Consider the following 18,347-nt stretch of genomic DNA (forward strand, 5'->3'; position numbering starts at 1 on the left):
CTACATTTCTTATTATTGACCACATCCTCCTTTTTAAAGCTCTTTCATTTGTTCATTTTTCTTTGACCAGTTTTCAGATTTTATTTCCTCCAGGGCTTTGTTTCATCTCTCTCCCCAGTTTTAGGTTACTTGTCTGCTGGATATCTTCAGCTGATGTTGGGCCCCTCAGACTCAGCCTGTCCAAATTGAACTCATTACCTTGCTACATACCAGTTTCTCCTTCCAGATCCCATTGCTCAAAAGGTTGGCACCCCCAGTTCATCTAGTCACCCATCTAGAAATCTTAAAATCATGCATGACTCTCCTTCTTTCTCCATGCCTCACAGGCCAGTGGTTTACCATGCCCTGCTGATTTTAACTCCAGAGAAGCTCTTAACTTTGCTCTCTCTGCACTGCCACCACCATTGACCTGGTTCAGGCACTCACCGTCTGGTCTAGAGCAGCAGCCCTAAGAATGTCTTTTGTAGTTGTCTCCCCATCACCCCCACCCCATCTCAAACCAGAAACCAGTCATGACCCAGGCCTTGCACTTGGCTGTGGTATTGCTTTTGTCTTTGACCTAGAACAGGATGGTTTGCAGCCTGTTCGACTCAAGTTTTATTGGAAGGCTGCCATGCCCTTTCATTGACGTGTTATCTGTGGCTCCTTCCAGGCCATTACGGTAGAGTAGTTGCTGCAGAAACCATCTGGCTAGGAAAACTTAAAAATATTTGCTAATTGGGCCTTTACAGGAAAAGGTTGCCAGCTTCTGGACTAGAGGCTGGAATAACTGAAGAAAACATTTTAACTTTCTCACTCAAGTGCTATTTGAAATTGTGCATCTGAGATTCTCTCATATTCCCAATGATAACATTTCATACTTCCTGAAAATACAATAAAACCTAAATACTCTTAATTTCTGAAGGCCTTTCCCTTCTGGTGTGTTTGGAAGTCTTTAAAGCACAAAGCACATATATAACTATTTTGTTTGTTGCATGATACATATTTAATTAGAAACATATATGAATTTTTCTGGATCTAAATTCTTCCTGAATGAATTATGCTGTTTCTTTATAAACCCCTTGAATTACCACCAGTCTTTGCGCTACCGCCACGCATTCTCCTTGATCTTTCTGAATAGGTGCTATGTAATGCATTGCTGTATTCTCTTTTGAGGTGTGGTACTACAGCTGCCGTCAGTTCTCCTAAGGTAATTTTGTGTGAGAGTAGGACGCTGATGATATTTTGGGTTTCAGATGTTTCTCAGTCCAGTCTTCCAGATCTTAGTTTAAGATCTGTATTTTGCATTACACTCAGTAAAACTCAACTGTCCCCTTCCCTCCTGTCAGCACGGGCTCACAGTCCTACTGCTTCTCACCATTTCCTGGAAAAGTGTAATAAACATCTTTTACATAATGATGTTCTGTATGTTTATTCTCCAGATCATTTGCAGTGATGGGTTTTGGCTTCCTTGTCTGTAAGGGAAATATATTACTTGACTTCTTCCAATTCTGAAATAGTTTCTGACTCTGTGAAACGTTTTAGTTATGATTGCTGAGAAATCCTGCTCTCTCACAACTTTAGACTAGTATTTCTCGCCCCTCCCCAGCCCACCCCCCACAAACGTATTCAGATTTTTTCTATCTAAGCTGCAGTGTCTTTTAATAACAAAAAAAGGTCTTTGTGATCGATTCTTGGTAAATATAGTTTTTGAAATAGCCTTTTAATTTAGGTTTTGGGGAAAGGATCAAGTAGGTTCCAGACTAAAAATGGAATTTTAGCTAATAATTACTGATGGCATCTCTTATGTTCCTAAAGTGCATAGGGATATATAGCAAAAGGCAAGTGTAGACCGTCCCCAGCACCCCTCCAAACCAGGTCTTGACCAGGGAAATTTTCACTAACATTGTTAGATTAGTATGCAGAATGTATTGTGCTGTTTTCTGGGGGGGTTTTACTTTTGATGTGTTCTGACATTTAAAAACTTTATTTTTCTTGTAAGTAGTTAAATCTATGTTTGCTTTGGTTTCTTTGCTTTTATGTATAAAAACTTCTCATTCACAGATAACTTCAGATTTCATCATCTAACACTTGAATCATTTAGAATTATTTTTGATAGGTTGTCTCATTTAAAAACATCTTTTTAAAGTACTGAATATTCCTTTTCTCTTCCTTATGTAAAATGCTAACCTTTGACATACCACCTTCAAATTATACTTGGGGGGTCTGCTTCTGGGTTACTTTTTCTGTTCGGTTGTTCTGGCAGTGCAGAGGTGTTTAACTGTTGCATGATAATAGTTCTCCTCTCGTTTGTTTTACATGAATTTTTAAATCACTTTAATCAACTTACAGACTCTTGTTAGAATTTTTATAATTGAATTAAACTTAGAAGGAACATTGTTACATCTGCCTATTGAGAAACAAGTTTCTGTACTTAATCAGGTTGTCTGCTCTGGCCTGCAGTAAAATTTAATGACACATGACTTCTTAAGTATTTTTGTTAGCTTTCTTCCCTCTTCTGTTACAGTTTTTGTGGCTCTTAAAATTTAGGATGTTTTTTCATCCCATTTTCTTGTTGGTATTCCCGGTGTATAGGAAAACTGTTGTTTTTTGCATGTTAACCTTTTTTGTTTCTTTGCTACTCTCTTTACCTCATTTTGGGGTCCTATTTCATCAATCAGTGCTTCTAGCACAAGGTTGGATAATAGTATTGATCACTAATATTCCCATCTTTTCCCCGTTGTTAGGGGAATACTTCTTATGTTTCCCTGTTCAATTCCAGATCCATTCCTTTATTCTCAACTTGGGAAGTTTTGTGTAACATTTATCTTATTTTCTTACTCCTGCTCTGTGAAAGTGGTAACACACACACACACACACAAAGCAAATAATGGCAACAGAAATACTTTTGCCATAGTCCATGAGGTGATGATGATGATGGCTTGGTTGTTTTAGATTTGGAGAAAAGTGAATGGATTGGAGACTTGGTGATATTTTGGATTTGCTGTGTATAGGAAGGAATCAAGGATAAATATCAGGTTTTAGGAAACTTACTGAGATGAGGAAAACTAATAAAGAAGCAGGATTGTTCTTTTCTTTAGGGAGGAGGCACTTGTCAGGGTATAATACAGGTGTTAACATTCTGTTTGAGATATCTAAGTGAAGATTAAAGTAAGCAAGTTGTTATATGATTTCCAATTTTGTTCTTCATGAGAGAGGCATGGTGGAATGAAAAACATGTGCGTTGGAGACAGGACTGAAAAATAACAATCATTGATAACACGTTAATCAGTGATAATAATGGCCCTCATTTATGAAGTACCTACTCTGGATCAGATATGGTTCACTTTTAATCATTAATAAGTTAATCCTTTTCAACAACTGTGTGAGCTAGGTACTGTTTCTGTTCCCATGTGACAGATGAGGAAAGTAAGGCATCAAAAGATTGAAGATTTTACCTGTGGCCACACAGCTGTAAATGGCAGAGCAGCTTTAACCCAAGCGGTCTGGCTTCAGTTTTTGCTCTTAATCAATCACTCCACCAAACCGCCCTTATTTGGAGCACTTATTTGAAGCCGGCACTGAGCTAAATACTTTACCTATGACAGCAGGTTAACCAAACAGCCAGGTGAGGAAGTACAGACTGTTTCCATCCCCATCTTGCAAGTGTGGTCATACAGCTGCTCCACAGAGTCCAGACTGGAATCCAAATGGCTCAAGTTCCAGCCATGTTCTGAGCCACCGTACTTTTTTACCTAAAGATGAATTCTGCCTTTCTCACCTGATTTTCTGCAAGTTAACCTTTGAGCTTTGACTTCCTCAGCTGTGCAGTGAAGGTAGCACCTGTGCTGTAGGGCTCTTTCAAGGGCTCACTGAGAATGTCGCACATAAAGTGTGTGCTCCAGGGTGCTGAGTGATGTTGCTGGTCCTGCAGGGGCTGGTCTGCTGGCTGGTTTTCACCCAGCAAGACGGACTTTATAGAGCCCTCTATTTCATGAGAAAAATCCTCCTCGTGGGCACTGGGAGATGATAGACTTCACACGGCAGCTTAAAGTGGCCGAACGATTCTTAACCAGAGTGGAAGCCACAGTCACTTACGGAACTTTAAAATATATGTATTTGTTGAATTACATGTACATTTTTGGTCTCTCTCCAGTCCTTTTCCTGATGCTCTTCCTAGGTCATTTTGCCACTTAACTATTGTGCTTTGAGAGAAACTGATGCAAGATGAACCTGATTTCCCATATTAGCAATACCCTCATAGTGAGTTACATCTTCTTTCTGGACCTACAACGCCTTGTAGTTGGTTCATTGCATCTGGGACATGACTTGAGCGTGTGCATTACTTATAAATGCTACATACGGTTCTGATTGCTGCTGTAGAGGAGAACTACAATATAAGCAACCCTCTCAAGACAGCCTAAATGCAAACACCTTATGCAGGTTAATATCTCTGAGGATTTCAAAGTACCAGATCCTTAAAAAGTGTTAGAAGCACTCGAACTGCCTGCCCTGTGTGAGGTGATAACATGTAGCAGTAAGTCTAAGATGATGTGATTATATGGCTGGTCATTTGATGTGCTCAGTGTCATCAGTTGATTTTTATAATCATAGTAACTGATCTTCAACATATCAACCATTTTTCTGTTCTCTTCTGATAAACATGGCTGTGAACGTAAATTAAGACATTTTTATGAAGGCATTTTTATTTGTATGCAGTGTTTTTCAGGATGAATATTAACACTAGCAAAATAGAGATACAATGGAAAGGGCTTTGTAATTCTTATACATTTGTTATAATACCCAAAACAGTTGTGTGAAAAAGCTATTCTAAAAAAGAGTGGATAGAAAAGGATTCTTAATATATTTCTGATTCATTTCGTGAAGTTTGGCCTATTCATGTCACTTATCCTTACCCATTTACACGCCAGCCCCTTTCCCGCATCAGGCCTCCGAGCTGGGTTGCTCTGTTACCTGGTACATCACTACCACTTAGACCTTCCTGACTCCAGAATTCTTTGACTTGCTGATAAGTTAACAGCTCATTCATTCAGCAAGTATTTATTGAGGGGCTGTTATGTTCCAGGAACTGCTCTAGGCTCTTAGGATAATATCAGTGAACAAAGCAGCAAAATCCCTGCCTGTATGGAATTAATTATTGGACACGGAAGGTTGGGGGCTAGGATATAACCAGTGCCCTTGTAATTACACTGCCAAGTGTTGTATGTTGTTAATGTTGAGGAGCCGCACACATTTATAATATATTCATCATTTCCCCCCCAAATACCTCATATATTCTTGTGCTTCTCCTTTATTCTAGATATAAACCACAATACTTCAGGATCCCATTATGAGAATTCGCAGCAGGGACCTGTGTCTTCTACGAGCGACTGTAGCACAAACTGTAAGGATGCTGCTGTAAACGACTCCCCTGGAGCAGAAGCATGGCCCTCAGTCCCTGGCAGTGATCCAGAGGTGGCTTCAGAATGCATGGATGCTGATTCTGCCTCCAGTTCTGAATCAGAGCGAAACATCACTATCATGGCTTCAGGGAGCACAGGTGGTGAAAAAGATGGCCTTCGGAACAGCACTGGACTTGGATCCCAAAACAAGTTTGTGGTTGGTAGCAGCAGCAATAACGTGGGCCATGGAAGTAGTCCTGGGCCGTGGGGTTTTTCCCATGGAGCCATAATAAGCACATGTCAGGTCTCTGTGGATGCTCCTGAAAGCAAATCAGAAAGTAGCAACGGTAGAGTGAATGCTTGGGGCACTGTAAGTTCTTCATCAAATGGAGGGTTAAATCCAAGCACTTTGAATTCAGCTAGCAACCATGGTGCCTGGCCAGTATTAGAGAACAACGGACTCGCCCTGAAAGGGCCCGTAGGGAGTGGTAGTTCTGGCGTCAATGTTCAGTGCAGTCCCTTAGGCCAGATGCCTAACAATCAGAGTATTAACTCTAAAGTGGGCGGTTCTTCCTCCCACGGCACCTGGGGAAGCCTTCAGGAAACTTGTGAATCTGAAGTAAGTGGTACACAGAAGGTTTCATTCAGTGGTCAACCTCAGAATATCACCACTGAAATGACTGGACCAAATAACACTACTAACTTTATGACCTCTAGTTTACCAAACTCCGGTTCAGTACAGAATAACGAGCTGCCTAGTAGTACAGGGGCCTGGCGTGTGAGCACAATGAACCATCCTCAGATACAGGCTCCGTCGGTTATGAACGGCACTTCCCTTTCTCACCTTAGCAACGGAGAGTCAAAAAGTGGGGGCTCTTATGGTACTACGTGGGGTGCCTATGGTTCTAATTACTCTGGAGACAAATGTGCAAGCCCGAATGGCCAAGCTAATGGTGACACTGTGAATGCAACTCTAATGCAGCCTGGCGTAAATGGGCCTATGGGCACTAACTTTCAAGTTAACACAAATAAAGGAGGAGGTGTGTGGGAGTCTGGGGCAGCAAATTCCCAGAGTGCATCATGGGGAAATGGAAATGGTGCAAATTCTGGAGGAAGTCGAAGAGGATGGGGAGCTCCTGCACAAAACACTGGCACTAACATACCCAGCGTGGAATGGAACAAACTGCCTAGCAATCAGCATTCCAATGACAGTGCAAATGGCAATGGTAAGAAGTTTACAAATGGATGGAAATCTACTGAGGAAGAGGATCAGGGTTCTGCCGCATCTCAAACAAATGAGCAAAGCAGCGTGTGGGCCAAAACAGGAGGTACAGTGGAGAGTGAAGGTAGTACAGAAAGCACTGGACGCCTTGAGGAAAAAGTAACTGGGGAAAATCAGAGTAGAGATAGAAGAAAAATTGATCAGCACACATTACTCCAAAGCATTGTAAACAGAACTGACTTGGATCCACGTGTCCTGTCCAACTCTGGATGGGGACAGACTCCTATTAAGCAGAATACTGCCTGGGATACTGAAACATCACCTAGAGGGGAGAGAAAGACTGACAATGGGACAGAGGCCTGGGGAAGCTCTGCAACACAGACTTTTAACTCAGGGGCGTGTATAGACAAGACTAGCCCTAACAGTAATGATACCTCATCTGTATCGGGGTGGGGAGATCCCAAACCTACTCTGAGGTGGGGAGATTCCAAAGGCTCAAACTGCCAGGGGGGATGGGAGGATGACTCTGCTGCTACAGGAATGGTCAAGAGCAATCAGTGGGGGAATTGCAAAGAAGAGAAGTCTGCATGGAATGATTCGCAAAAGAGCAAACAGGGATGGGGTGATGGACAAAAATCAAACCAAGGGTGGTCCGTTTCCGCCAGTGATAACTGGGGAGAAGCTTCAAGGAGTAACCATTGGGGTGAGGCTAATAAGAAGTCTAGCTCAGGAGGTAGTGACAGTGACAGGTCCGTTTCTGGTTGGAACGAACTTGGTAAAACTAGTTCCTTTACTTGGGGAAATAACATAAATCCAAATAATTCATCAGGATGGGATGAATCTTCTAAACCGAACCCTTCCCAGGGATGGGGAGACCCTCCAAAGTCTAATCAGTCTCTAGGTTGGGGAGATTCATCGAAGCCAGTCAGTTCTCCAGACTGGAACAAGCAACAAGACATGGTCGGATCTTGGGGAATCCCACCAGCTGCAGGCAAACCTCCTGGTACAGGCTGGCTAGGAGGACCTATACCAGCCCCAGCAAAAGAAGAAGAGCCCACAGGCTGGGAGGAACCATCCCCAGAATCCATACGTCGCAAAATGGAGATTGATGATGGAACTTCAGCTTGGGGAGATCCAAGCAAGTACAACTACAAAAATGTGAACATGTGGAACAAAAATGTCCCAAATGGCAGCAGCCGTTCAGACCAGCAAGCACAGGTACATCAGTTGCTACCATCGGCAAGTGCCATCTCAAACAAAGAGGCAAGCAGTGGCTCCGGTGAGTTTTTATTTTGTGGAGTCTGGTTGATTGCATTACAGAACACTTCACAGTATTGTGAGCCTTGTTTCAGTGTACTGTTATTCTAAGATTGGTTTAACAAAGTATTTGGATGTGCACACGGAGCTGCTTTTTTACTCTAATCCAGGAGAAGTTTATTGGGAAGGTGTTTACAGTCAGGGAACAGAGCTCTGCCTTTGGCTGTCAGTATTGGTTGTGAATTCCACGTATGCCGTTCTCTATCGGGAATGCTAGAGATGGCAGACGGAATTAAAGTGATGTCAGGTGGGACTGCTGTGCACCTCAGTTCTTCTGAGTCAAGCCGTTGCATGTTGGTTTTATTATTTAACTAAAATATCCCCCAAATGAAACAAGTATCTAAACACAATACTCACTAAAAACCAGGTACCATGTTTGGCCTTAGAAGGGATTTATTTAAACAGGGATGAAATCCAAGTCTTTTGAATAGAGCATGTCTGTGTTTTTGCTTAAAACATTTGTTAATACGTTTGTAGTATGTTCCAGTTTCCTCTTACAGCGAGGAGCTGATTCCTGCCCTCTGCAGATGGGCTTGACAGTGACGTTTTCCATTAGGTACCATGGGGTTGCGTTGTCTTGGCTCTGCAGGTTTTACTGACTAGCCTCATTGTATGTAGAGACAGAAGTGTTTCCATGAACTAACCTTTTAGCACCTAATTTCTTCTGAGTATTGTTTAAGAATTTAGGTTTAATTCTTAGAAGAAACAGGTATGTATCTTAAGGGGAAGGCTGTTTTGGTTGGTTCTTTTAAACAAGAGGTTGATGGCTTGCCTTGGCTTGGCTTTGGACAACCTAATACAAAACTTTTTAAGAAGCATCAGATGTCCAGCATGTATAAAAGTAGGATACCTACCTATTATTAGTCTTATAGTAAATTGTTTTTCCAGAACAGTGATGTTGGAAGGTTGTACTTATGGTAAAAATTTTATACACATACTATTTCTCAGCTTGATCACCTGCCTTATTAATTCACTAGGTTTGGCTAGAGTGACTTGACTACCAGGAATTAAATTCATCTTCAAAGGAGGGTGACTTGCCATGGTTAAGGTTATTCAGAAGAATCTGCTGTACACCCAGAGTGCAATTATGAAAGGGGTGAAAAAATTCATATCGTTAAGTTAAATTATAGTAATGGGAAGTTATTTGTCTTCTTTACAGAAGACAGGTGCCACCCTTTGTGCCCATCACAGCATGTTTATTTAATACATAAAAGTGAAGGTCCTCCTCTTTTGTTCCCTTACTGCCCCCACCATATGCTGATGACTTCTTTCCCCACACTCTCTAAAGGCTGGGGTGAGCCCTGGGGGGAGACTTCTGCTCCAGCCACAACTGTGGATAATGGCACTTCGGCATGGGGTAAGCCCACAGACAGTGGTCCCAGCTGGGGGGAACCCATTGCTGCAGCGTCCAGCACATCCGCATGGGGCTCCGGCTCTGTTGGTCCGCAAGTGTTAAGCAAATCTGGTAAGTTACTGATAATTCCTTGTTCCCCTTGTGTAGCAGTGATAACCTCATTGACTATAATTAAGTAATTGGATAATCTTTATGTCATTAATAATGTATCCATCTATTATGCTGGGTGATTTCACTATTTGTTTGGTTCTGTGTATTTGTTAACATTGTTTGCTCTTTTGTCTTTCTGAATTTTCCTATCTTATTTTTCTTTGAAGTGTGTAACTCTTAATGATTTGTATATAATACAATAATAATCACCCCATCTAAATTATATTTTACCAAATTGGATTATCTAGAGACAGCCAAGCAGTTTTCATACTCTCCCGCATGAGAGACTGAATGTAGTAGCCATAGGGACACATACCCAGACTGTCCAGCGCAGGTTCCAGACAACTCCTTGAATATTATACAGAAAATGAGCGAAGTTCAGGAAGGACCCCCAATATTCAGATGAACATTGTTACTATTCCCATAGGAATTCCAAAGGCTGAGTGTAGAGATAAGATACTTTCTACTTATGACTTGCAAAAACTTTTTGGCCATTCTCCTTGAAGGTATATATTAGAATTAATTTTTAAAAATTCCATTCATCCTCTTGACCCTGTGTGTCACGATGCAGCTTGTTAAGTGATAGAACAAGAATGCCATCATTGCCCCATGTTTAGGAACCCTCTGACTTGTAAAAGCATGGGAGGTGTTTTATTGACAGTTGTAATAAAATAAATTCTTGCTGAATGTAACTGTAACTCAGTATGTAACATAACATTCTTGCCTTGGAAATCTGGGAAGAGAAATAAATGAGAGATTTTTAGGTTCTGCCCCCCACCTCCTACCCCTTTACTCTGCCCCCTTAATTAATGTTCATTCTCTAGAAAGAATTGTTTGATTAAAGCTTGTTTCTCTTTATCGCAAATCCACAATCAGGGCCAAAATCTATGCAAGATGGTTGGTGTGGTGATGATATGCCATTGCCTGGAAATCGCCCCACTGGCTGGGAAGAAGAAGAGGATGTAGAAATTGGAATGTGGAATAGTAATTCATCTCAAGAGCTTAACTCATCTTTAAATTGGCCACCATATACAAAGAAAATGTCATCGAAGGTAAACATTTCAAGGGCAAAGCCCTTGAAACTTTAAATTCCAAAGGTAGTTTACCCATAGAAAATGAATGTCCTGCTGCCCCTTTATGGCAATCAGTACAGTCCAGGCCGTCCCCAACTCAGGTGTAGCCTCCTGTACAGGCAGCCACCTAGGAAAAGTGGAAGGCCACAGGAGCTTCCTTTCTCCCCACTGCTACGGCTTGGGATTTCTCTCCTCCTCCGCCTCCACCAGTGCTGCCTGGGACAGCCCCTTCCCCCAGGGTGCTGCCTGCGTGATGAGGACGAAGAGAAGGGCAAATCTCCATGTTGACTCTTTCCATCCCACTGCCAGTTCATCTCCCATTCCACCTCCTCACCTGGAGTCCCCGACCTCCCCATTGCCCAGAGTCCAGAGTCACCATCCTCCTTTTTCGTCCCCCATTTTTGTCCCTTCTCGACCCCAAAAGGTCCTGTGACAAAAATCCCTAGGAACGAGTCGATTTTGGTTTTGCTTTTCTATGTGGACAAATCTTATCCCAAACCTGGCTGTGCATCAGAATTGTATGACATTTGTTAAAAGTATAGCTTCCTGTACCCTAAGCATACTGTGGTTTTGGAAACTAGACCAAGTCTTTTGTCCTAAACAAGCTCTCCAAATGTTTCTGATGCACAGCCAGGTTTGAGAACACTGGTGTCAGATTTTCCTGGGGACCATTTTCTAAGTATGTGCCTGGTCCCCCCAGGGGATTGTTAATACATCCTCCTCACCACATTTGAGAACAGTTGCTGTTTGAGGGACCTTGTAAGTTAAATATCCAGCAGCTCAACTAGCTCACTGCCAAGTTCCCTCCCTTTTAATCCTGGGATTCTAAGTCTAGGACCTGCTGTTTTTATTTTTAAATTCTTTTCTCTTGGCTGAATTTGCCTATTGCCTCACCATATAGCTTATGAAGTGCCTTCCCATATTTTACATAAATCATTTGACCCTCATAACCTTCTGAGATAGAGAGCTGATGAGGGATTTGAGCCTGCAGAAAGTGGTGACTTGCCCAGAGTTGCATAACTAGTAAGTGACAGAGCAAGGACTTAAGTTTAGGTCTTCCAATTCCAAACCCTGTGTTCTTCCCACTGGACCATGCTGTTTTGTGACTTTGTCTTTCCTTACAGGGTCTGAGTGGCAAAAAAAGGAGAAGGGAAAGGGTGTGTAGCCTTTTTACTCTTTCTCCTTTGTTTCTACTAGTAAAAAATCTTTTAGAAAGCCAACTGCAAATATTTATTTAGCCTCTGCTGTGTGCCAGGTACTGTGCTTGGTGCTGGGGGTTCAGAAACACTAGGATGTGAGCATACCTTCAAGGAGCTCAGAGTCTAGCATGGGGTGCTGGAGTGCTCTAAGGAGGGACAGCTGGAATTTGGAAGGTGACTGGGGGTGGGATGTGTTAAGGAAAGTGGTAGCCTGACATAACTAGAAATGCAGGATTTATGGGAAGAGGTGATGAGATCTGGCTCTGTAGTTAGATTAATAGCAGATTATGTTTTCAGTGCCATGCCAGAGAATTTGAACTTAATTTTGTATGAAATATGGAGCCAATCAGACTGAATAGAAAGCAGTGTCAGTTTGGTTGTTTTTTTTGTTTTGTTTTGTTTTGTTTTTTTTCTTTAAAGAAAGCTAACCAATTATAATATGAAAGATAAAGTGCAGCAGAGGAGAGACCTGAGTTAGGGATCTAAGTTAGGAAACTTTTGCATTCATTCGGCTTAGAAAGGACAGCCTGAACTGAGAAGCAAGAATGGTTATGTAGTCGAAGGGACTGATTTTGAGAGACATTAGGAATAGAAGAGACAGAAGGCCTTGGCCACCAGTCAGGCGTGGGGTGGGGGTGGAAGAGGAAAACGAATCAAAGATGACTGGAGAAACCTTGGAAAGGGTTAGATGCTTGCTTCAGAGACCTGCATTTAGGGGGAAATTATGAAGCTGTGTTCTTTTCGACAGTCAGAAGGAACAGGTAGTAGCAATGGGAAAGGGAAATTAAGGCAACGAACTGAGAATAGTCCTACGATTCTCATGTTAATGGAGGCCTTGGTCTCTATGGCTTCCAGTCTCCTTGTCTTCCAGACTCCTAATCATGGACCATTTAGTCTCAACTCATGTCTCCCAAGTAGTTTCTGTACCTCCTATACCCCAACCAGCCACAGAAAGCCAACACCAAGTAGGAGGAATCCCAGCTTTAGCTGCTGCTGTTGGGGATATTGTGTTCTTGGCAACATAAATTGGAATTTTTAAATCTTCTTTCATATGGAAACATATAATTTTTTTTTCAGTACAGTGCAAATAGCATAATTAAATTATGGGTCAAATTGGTTTCTTGGGATTAATCTGAGAGCCTAATGACTATTTTTACTTTGGTTTAGTACGAGAATTCTCCAAATCCAAATTATTATTAATCTTTTAGAACACAGTTCATATGTAAATTGGAAACTGTCTGATGAGCAGTTCTCCATTATTCAGTGGATGTCATCAAGGCCCTATGCTTCTGTCTTTTCCTTCTGACTGCTTGCCTTTAGAGATTTTTCTGTATGTTACAGCTATACCAGAGGACTGGAGCAAAGGAAGTTGAAAATCAAATAAGTTGATTGTTAATTATTAACAACTCTGAAGAGTTGGTTGGAGTTTAAATTACTGGCTAAAAATGAGAGTTGGGAATTGTCTTGAAATTTATTAATCCATCACTATACTCAGATAAATAGAGATGGCCATGGCATCTTTCTACTCTTTTATTTTACAAAGGGAATGATGAAAGGTGGAAACAAACAAGAAGAAGCATGGATAAATCCATTTGTTAAACAGTTTTCAAATATCAGTTTTTCGGTAAGTGTGTTTTCCTAACACCTCCTCGCGTTTTAATGTCCATAAACTTACCCTAATTTCCTTTTTTTTTGTTTTCTTAACAAATTACTCTTCGAGTCCTTACGAATTGCTGAGGTTAGAGTAAAGCCAACCATGAGGTCTTCTTTACTTTTATAGTTTTAGCTAAAAACATCACATCTTGTTTTTTTAATTTACTATATTAGGCAGTGAAAAATGAGGTTTTATGATCCACTTGAATTTCATAAATAAGGAAATAAAGTAAAATTCTTTGCTTTTAACTTATTTTCATTGATAAACTAAGGACTGCTAACATGCTCCTTTTTCTTTCTTCAGAGAGATTCACCAGAAGAAAATGTACAGAGCAATAAGATGGACCTTTCTGGAGGTAAGAAAAAATTAAATCAGTTTGAGTTTATCTTCATCACTGATGGAGAAACGTATCTGTGACATGGTCCTACTAAGAGAGCACTGACCTACAGCAGGGGAGGGAGGCTGGGCTTCTGTTGCAGCGCTCCTGTTCTCTCCAGCAGGCGTTAGAAAGTGGGGATCGTGTGAGCGAGTGTGCCTTTTGAAGTGTAAAGCACTGGGCACATCTAAGGCAGGGATGAAGTTAACCTGTGGTAACTTAAGTGTTGTCTTGTCAGGAATGAATTACCCAGGTCAGGTGATAGAGTCTTCTTAATTTAGGAAGCAGTGTGTACAAAGGCCCATACATGATAGAGAGATCTTAAGCCATGTTGGGGAAGTGGCAAGTAGTTCTGTGTAATGGAAGAGGAAATGAAAACTGGATGTGGTGGTAGGAGTGCAGTGATGGTAAAAGCTTTACCTAGGTGAAGATGCTAGAAAACTAGCTAGGGTTCATGAGGAACTTGGGGGTTTGAACTTTATTCTGAAAGTATGAAATTAAAGAATTTTAGGCAAGAGAATGGAATGATTTGGATTTATATTTTAGAAAAAATAATCATGAATAATCACTGAAAATGTCTTGAGATAGAAAACATTAGCAGCAGAGGACGACTAAAAGATAGCAAACATAGCAAAACCAGTTAGAGATCTGTTGCAGTAGCCAGTGAGAATTTTCAAAGCTCTAAACTAAGACAGTAGATGGGGAGAATCTTAATTCAGTGGAAATACAGGCATTAGAATCAATAAAAGTCAATAACCAGTTTGAACTGATTTGTTATGGAGGATGAGGGTGAGAGTGTGATCAGAGATAATTCCAGCTTTCTTGCCTAGACAGTTCAGTAGGCGGCAGTGCTGCTGTGTTAGTCTGCGTCCATGCAGAAGGGAGCATCTCTGCAGCAACTTGAGCAGGGAATGTTCAATATAAAGAGTTACTATTAGCGTAATGAGGGATTGACTAGGGAAGAGGTAATAAGAACTCTCAAGGATATATAAATATATGAAAGCAGATATAAGAAGCTACCTAAAGACTAAATTATATAGTTAGCTTTCAACAGTTTGTGAATAAAATGAAAATAGGAAAGAGAAGGAAGATAACGGTTGGCCAGGCAGATAATCACATTCGTATAACAAAATAGATCACGTGCAGAACTGCTGCCATCCTTATTGCTGTCATTGGTCATGTGCTGTCACTGGCACCTCTGTCTTCCTTCCTTCCCTCCCCGTTCCGTACTTCCCTACTGTCGGCCAGCACCTCAGCTGCTCTGGGTTCTTTTGCTGGTGGAGTGACCGAAACCTGCATTCCTGAAGGCTCTGAGCCCTCGGTCACCTTGCCCTTCTTGGCTGCGGTAGTTTTTCATTAACCTTTGCTACTGGGCACAGAGTTACTAAGACACATCCACCCAGCCCTCAGGTTGCAGAGTCTTCACTGCCTTCATTTCATATCAAGAAACCAGTTTCCCCTTGGTGATCAGAGTCAGTCCCTGCAGCCAGCAGGCCAGCCCCCCTTTTGCCTGCTTGTTCAGGGGAGTAAGGAGTGCAGAATGTCCTGGGGCAGTTTTCTTCTTCCAGTTCAGAGGAACCATTGTGTCCTGTGGTGGGCGCATGTTTCTCTCTTGAGGGCTAAGATCTCTAAGCCTACAGAATTGCTGGAATAGGAAGTAAGAATTCTCTAAGCAGCTCATTTATTGGGTGTAATAGTGGGAGAAGCCAGTCCTACTTTCACATTTTGATTCCTACTGCATCCTGTAAGAAGCCCATTGTTTTAGGGTGTTGTCTTCCAGCTACGTTGTAACTGTGTCTTCAGTAAGCAGTGGTACCTGTCAGTTTAGCTAGCTAATTTGGGGTAATGGCTGTGTGTGGTAGGACCAATTACTATACTTCTTTTGCTGTGAAGTGAGTTCCTTGATCAGACACAGTGCTGTGAGGAGTGCCATGAATAAGGCCTTCTCTGAGACCATGGTTGGCAGAAGCTTTACAGGCAGGAAGGAACATCCATGTCCAAATATGTGTCTATTCCTGTGAGGTCAAATCTCTGCCACCTCCTCCATGGCTCACTGAAGGACAGAGAAGTCCCTGTGATGCTGTACTGTTGGAACTGGCTAGAAATCTATCCTTCTGGGGTGCTTAGAAAAGCTGTTCATGGAGAGATGTCTCACCAGCGACACTGCTACAGAGCTGCTTGGGGGTGTGTGAGAATACTGGGAGAAGCTGCCTGAGTGAGGCCTACACCCTGCGCTGCAGGAGTGGGGCTCAGGAGATGCTGGGAGCGTTGCCAAAGCCACCAGCAGCTCTTCGGCCCAGGAAACAGGACTTCTGCCTTCAGTGTCTTACCAGTGCCCTCTTGACAAAGCCTCAGTGCCAACTGGCAAAGGGAAAAGTTCGAAGAGTCTAGATACATTTTCACAGAGCAGTCAGAAAGGGTGAATTTGGAGCTGAGAGACAGTAAATCAATAACTGACTATTAGTTGAAATAAGAAATACAGTAGGAGTAACAGATTTGATAGATAAGATACTGAGTTTAAAGTTGCTATGAAGGTGGAGGGTATAGCTCAATAGTATAGCATGCTTAGCATGCATGAGGTCCTGGGTTCAATCTCCAGGACACACTCACACACACAGACACACTCTCCCTCTCCCCCTCCCCCTTCCCTCTCTCCTTCTCTACTTTGGGAGGAGGCATTGTCGCTACCTTGGTAGTGAATAAATCTAAGGGAAACAGGTTCTAGAAAGATAGTTGAAAGACCTTAAACATACTGAGTATGTCCCAACATTGAAGAAACACAAAGAAGTGGGCTCAGCTGTGGAGAGAGGAGAAACCAGAAGAGGCATATGGTAAGGATGTGAAGGCGGAGAGCAGTGTCCACTTTTAAACCATTTAAGTAGGATGGTAGCTTGGAAGTTGGCTGTTTTGAGCAAAGTTTTGCAGGACAGGGAGTTTCCATGAGAGAAGGTCGTATTTATTGCAGAGAAGTCAAAATGCGGAGAACAGAGCAAGCCCTGAGAGAGAGGGAGACATTTCCTGGTCTGCTAAATGGGGGTGATAATAGTAGTTCCCACGATTAAATTAGAACACGCGTTCAGAACGGTACCTGGCACATGGCAAGCATCTACTCAATGGAGGTTTCTCGTGATACTGTTCTTGTCATTTGTTACTGGAAACTATGTTTTTATTATAAAATTGAGCAGATTAGAGAGATGACCAAAGATGTCTTAACCTCCTCTTTACTAGTCTATTTTTAAGTTAACTGGCTTAGTAAAATAGCAGTGTCTGCTAAACCCCGCTTTTTACTTGTAAGGAATGCACGATCTCTTAAATGCTAGTGCGTCTTCCACATGTCCCTGTCAAGGCAGAAGTCATTTCAGCTTGGAAGTATTTTGCTTTCTACCATGAATTTATCTGAAACTCACCAGGTTGTCTTCCTACTTAATAACCTAGTCTCCTGCATTTATTAGGAATGTTACAAGACAAACGAATGGAGATAGATAAACATAGCCTAAATATTGGTGATTACAATCGAACGGTCGGGAAAGGCCCTGGTTCTCGGCCTCAGATTTCCAAAGAGTCTTCCATGGAGCGCAGTCCTTACTTTGATAAGGTAAGTTGTTTGTTTTACCTCTGTGGCTAAGAAAGCAATACACATATTAGCATAATTTTCTCATTAATATTTAATATGTAGAGAGTGTTATTATCCAGTGCCAAATCCTGTTACTGGGTTTATAGTTCATTGTCCTTTGTTATGTCTCAATTTAGCATAGGGATTGCATTTATATTTTCCTCTTAATCCCATAAAATATATTTGGTTCTTTTTATGTACTCTAGAATTAACACTAATCTGATCTCTTCTGTTTTCTACCTGTTTCCTGTTGATGCTGGAATGTCATGTGACTTCTCTTCTGTTCCTGCAATGATTTCTCCCTTCCACTTGTTTGCTTGGCTGGTGTTGCACATCTGTCTGTCTGTCCGATCAGGATGGCATTGTAGCAGATGAACCCCAAAACATGCAGTTTATGTCCAGTCAAAGCATGAAGCTTCCCCCTTCAAATAGTGCACTACCTAACCAGGCCCTTGGCTCCATAGCAGGGCTGGGTATGCAAAGCTTGCATTCTGTTAGACAGGTAAGTCCACATGTGTATTTTAGGCTCTCTGTTGAATGATTTGTATAAGTAATAAGAACTCTCTTACATATAGTTACTGTATTTAAATCAGTATTACAGTGTGGTAATGCGATGTTTGTCCCTAAAGAATCCCAGTGTTATTCGGTGGTGGTTGTTTGTTTTCTTAGAATGGCAATCCCAGTATGTTTGGTGTTGGAAACACAGCAGCACAACCCCGGGGCATGCAGCAGCCTCCAGCACAACCTCTCAGTTCATCTCAGCCTAATCTCCGTGCTCAAGTGCCTCCTCCATTACTCTCCCCTCAGGTAAGTGATCTTCTGCCATGCCAATCTCCTTGCCTTATATTTAGCTAGAAAAGAACCTTGAATAAATTTACATTTGGATGAGATGACGAGTTGATCATCATAGTATTTATTGGCAGCTTTGAGATGCAACTGATTCTGAGTTTACTATTACAACAGGGTATGGGTAGGGTGAAGAAAAAAAGTCAAAGATAATTTAAATCT

The 18,347-nt window shown here is 41.8% G+C and overlaps 1 protein-coding gene across 7 annotated transcripts in view; it reads left to right on the forward strand.

The window, feature by feature from the left end:
- Positions 1-18,347, forward strand: part of TNRC6A (trinucleotide repeat containing adaptor 6A) — a 175,975-nt gene that overhangs the window by 134,905 nt on the left and 22,723 nt on the right. For 5 of the 7 annotated variants that reach the window (XM_031433026.2, XM_064478528.1, XM_064478526.1 and 2 more), the window contains 9 exons: positions 5,300-7,882; positions 9,209-9,385; positions 10,301-10,476; positions 11,622-11,654; positions 13,240-13,320; positions 13,654-13,705; positions 17,179-17,321; positions 17,695-17,841; positions 18,009-18,146. In XM_031433026.2, the coding sequence (XP_031288886.1) occupies positions 5,300-7,882; positions 9,209-9,385; positions 10,301-10,476; positions 11,622-11,654; positions 13,240-13,320; positions 13,654-13,705; positions 17,179-17,321; positions 17,695-17,841; positions 18,009-18,146 (3,530 nt within the window). The remainder of the gene's footprint in view (positions 1-5,299; positions 7,883-9,208; positions 9,386-10,300; positions 10,477-11,621; positions 11,655-13,239; positions 13,321-13,653; positions 13,706-17,178; positions 17,322-17,694; positions 17,842-18,008; positions 18,147-18,347) is intronic. The other 2 variants (XM_031433029.2, XM_064478529.1) reach the window with 1 other exon arrangement.

Source organism: Camelus dromedarius, chromosome 24 (genome assembly GCF_036321535.1).
Source record: "Camelus dromedarius isolate mCamDro1 chromosome 24, mCamDro1.pat, whole genome shotgun sequence".
NCBI classification, from domain to species: domain Eukaryota; kingdom Metazoa; phylum Chordata; class Mammalia; order Artiodactyla; family Camelidae; genus Camelus; species Camelus dromedarius.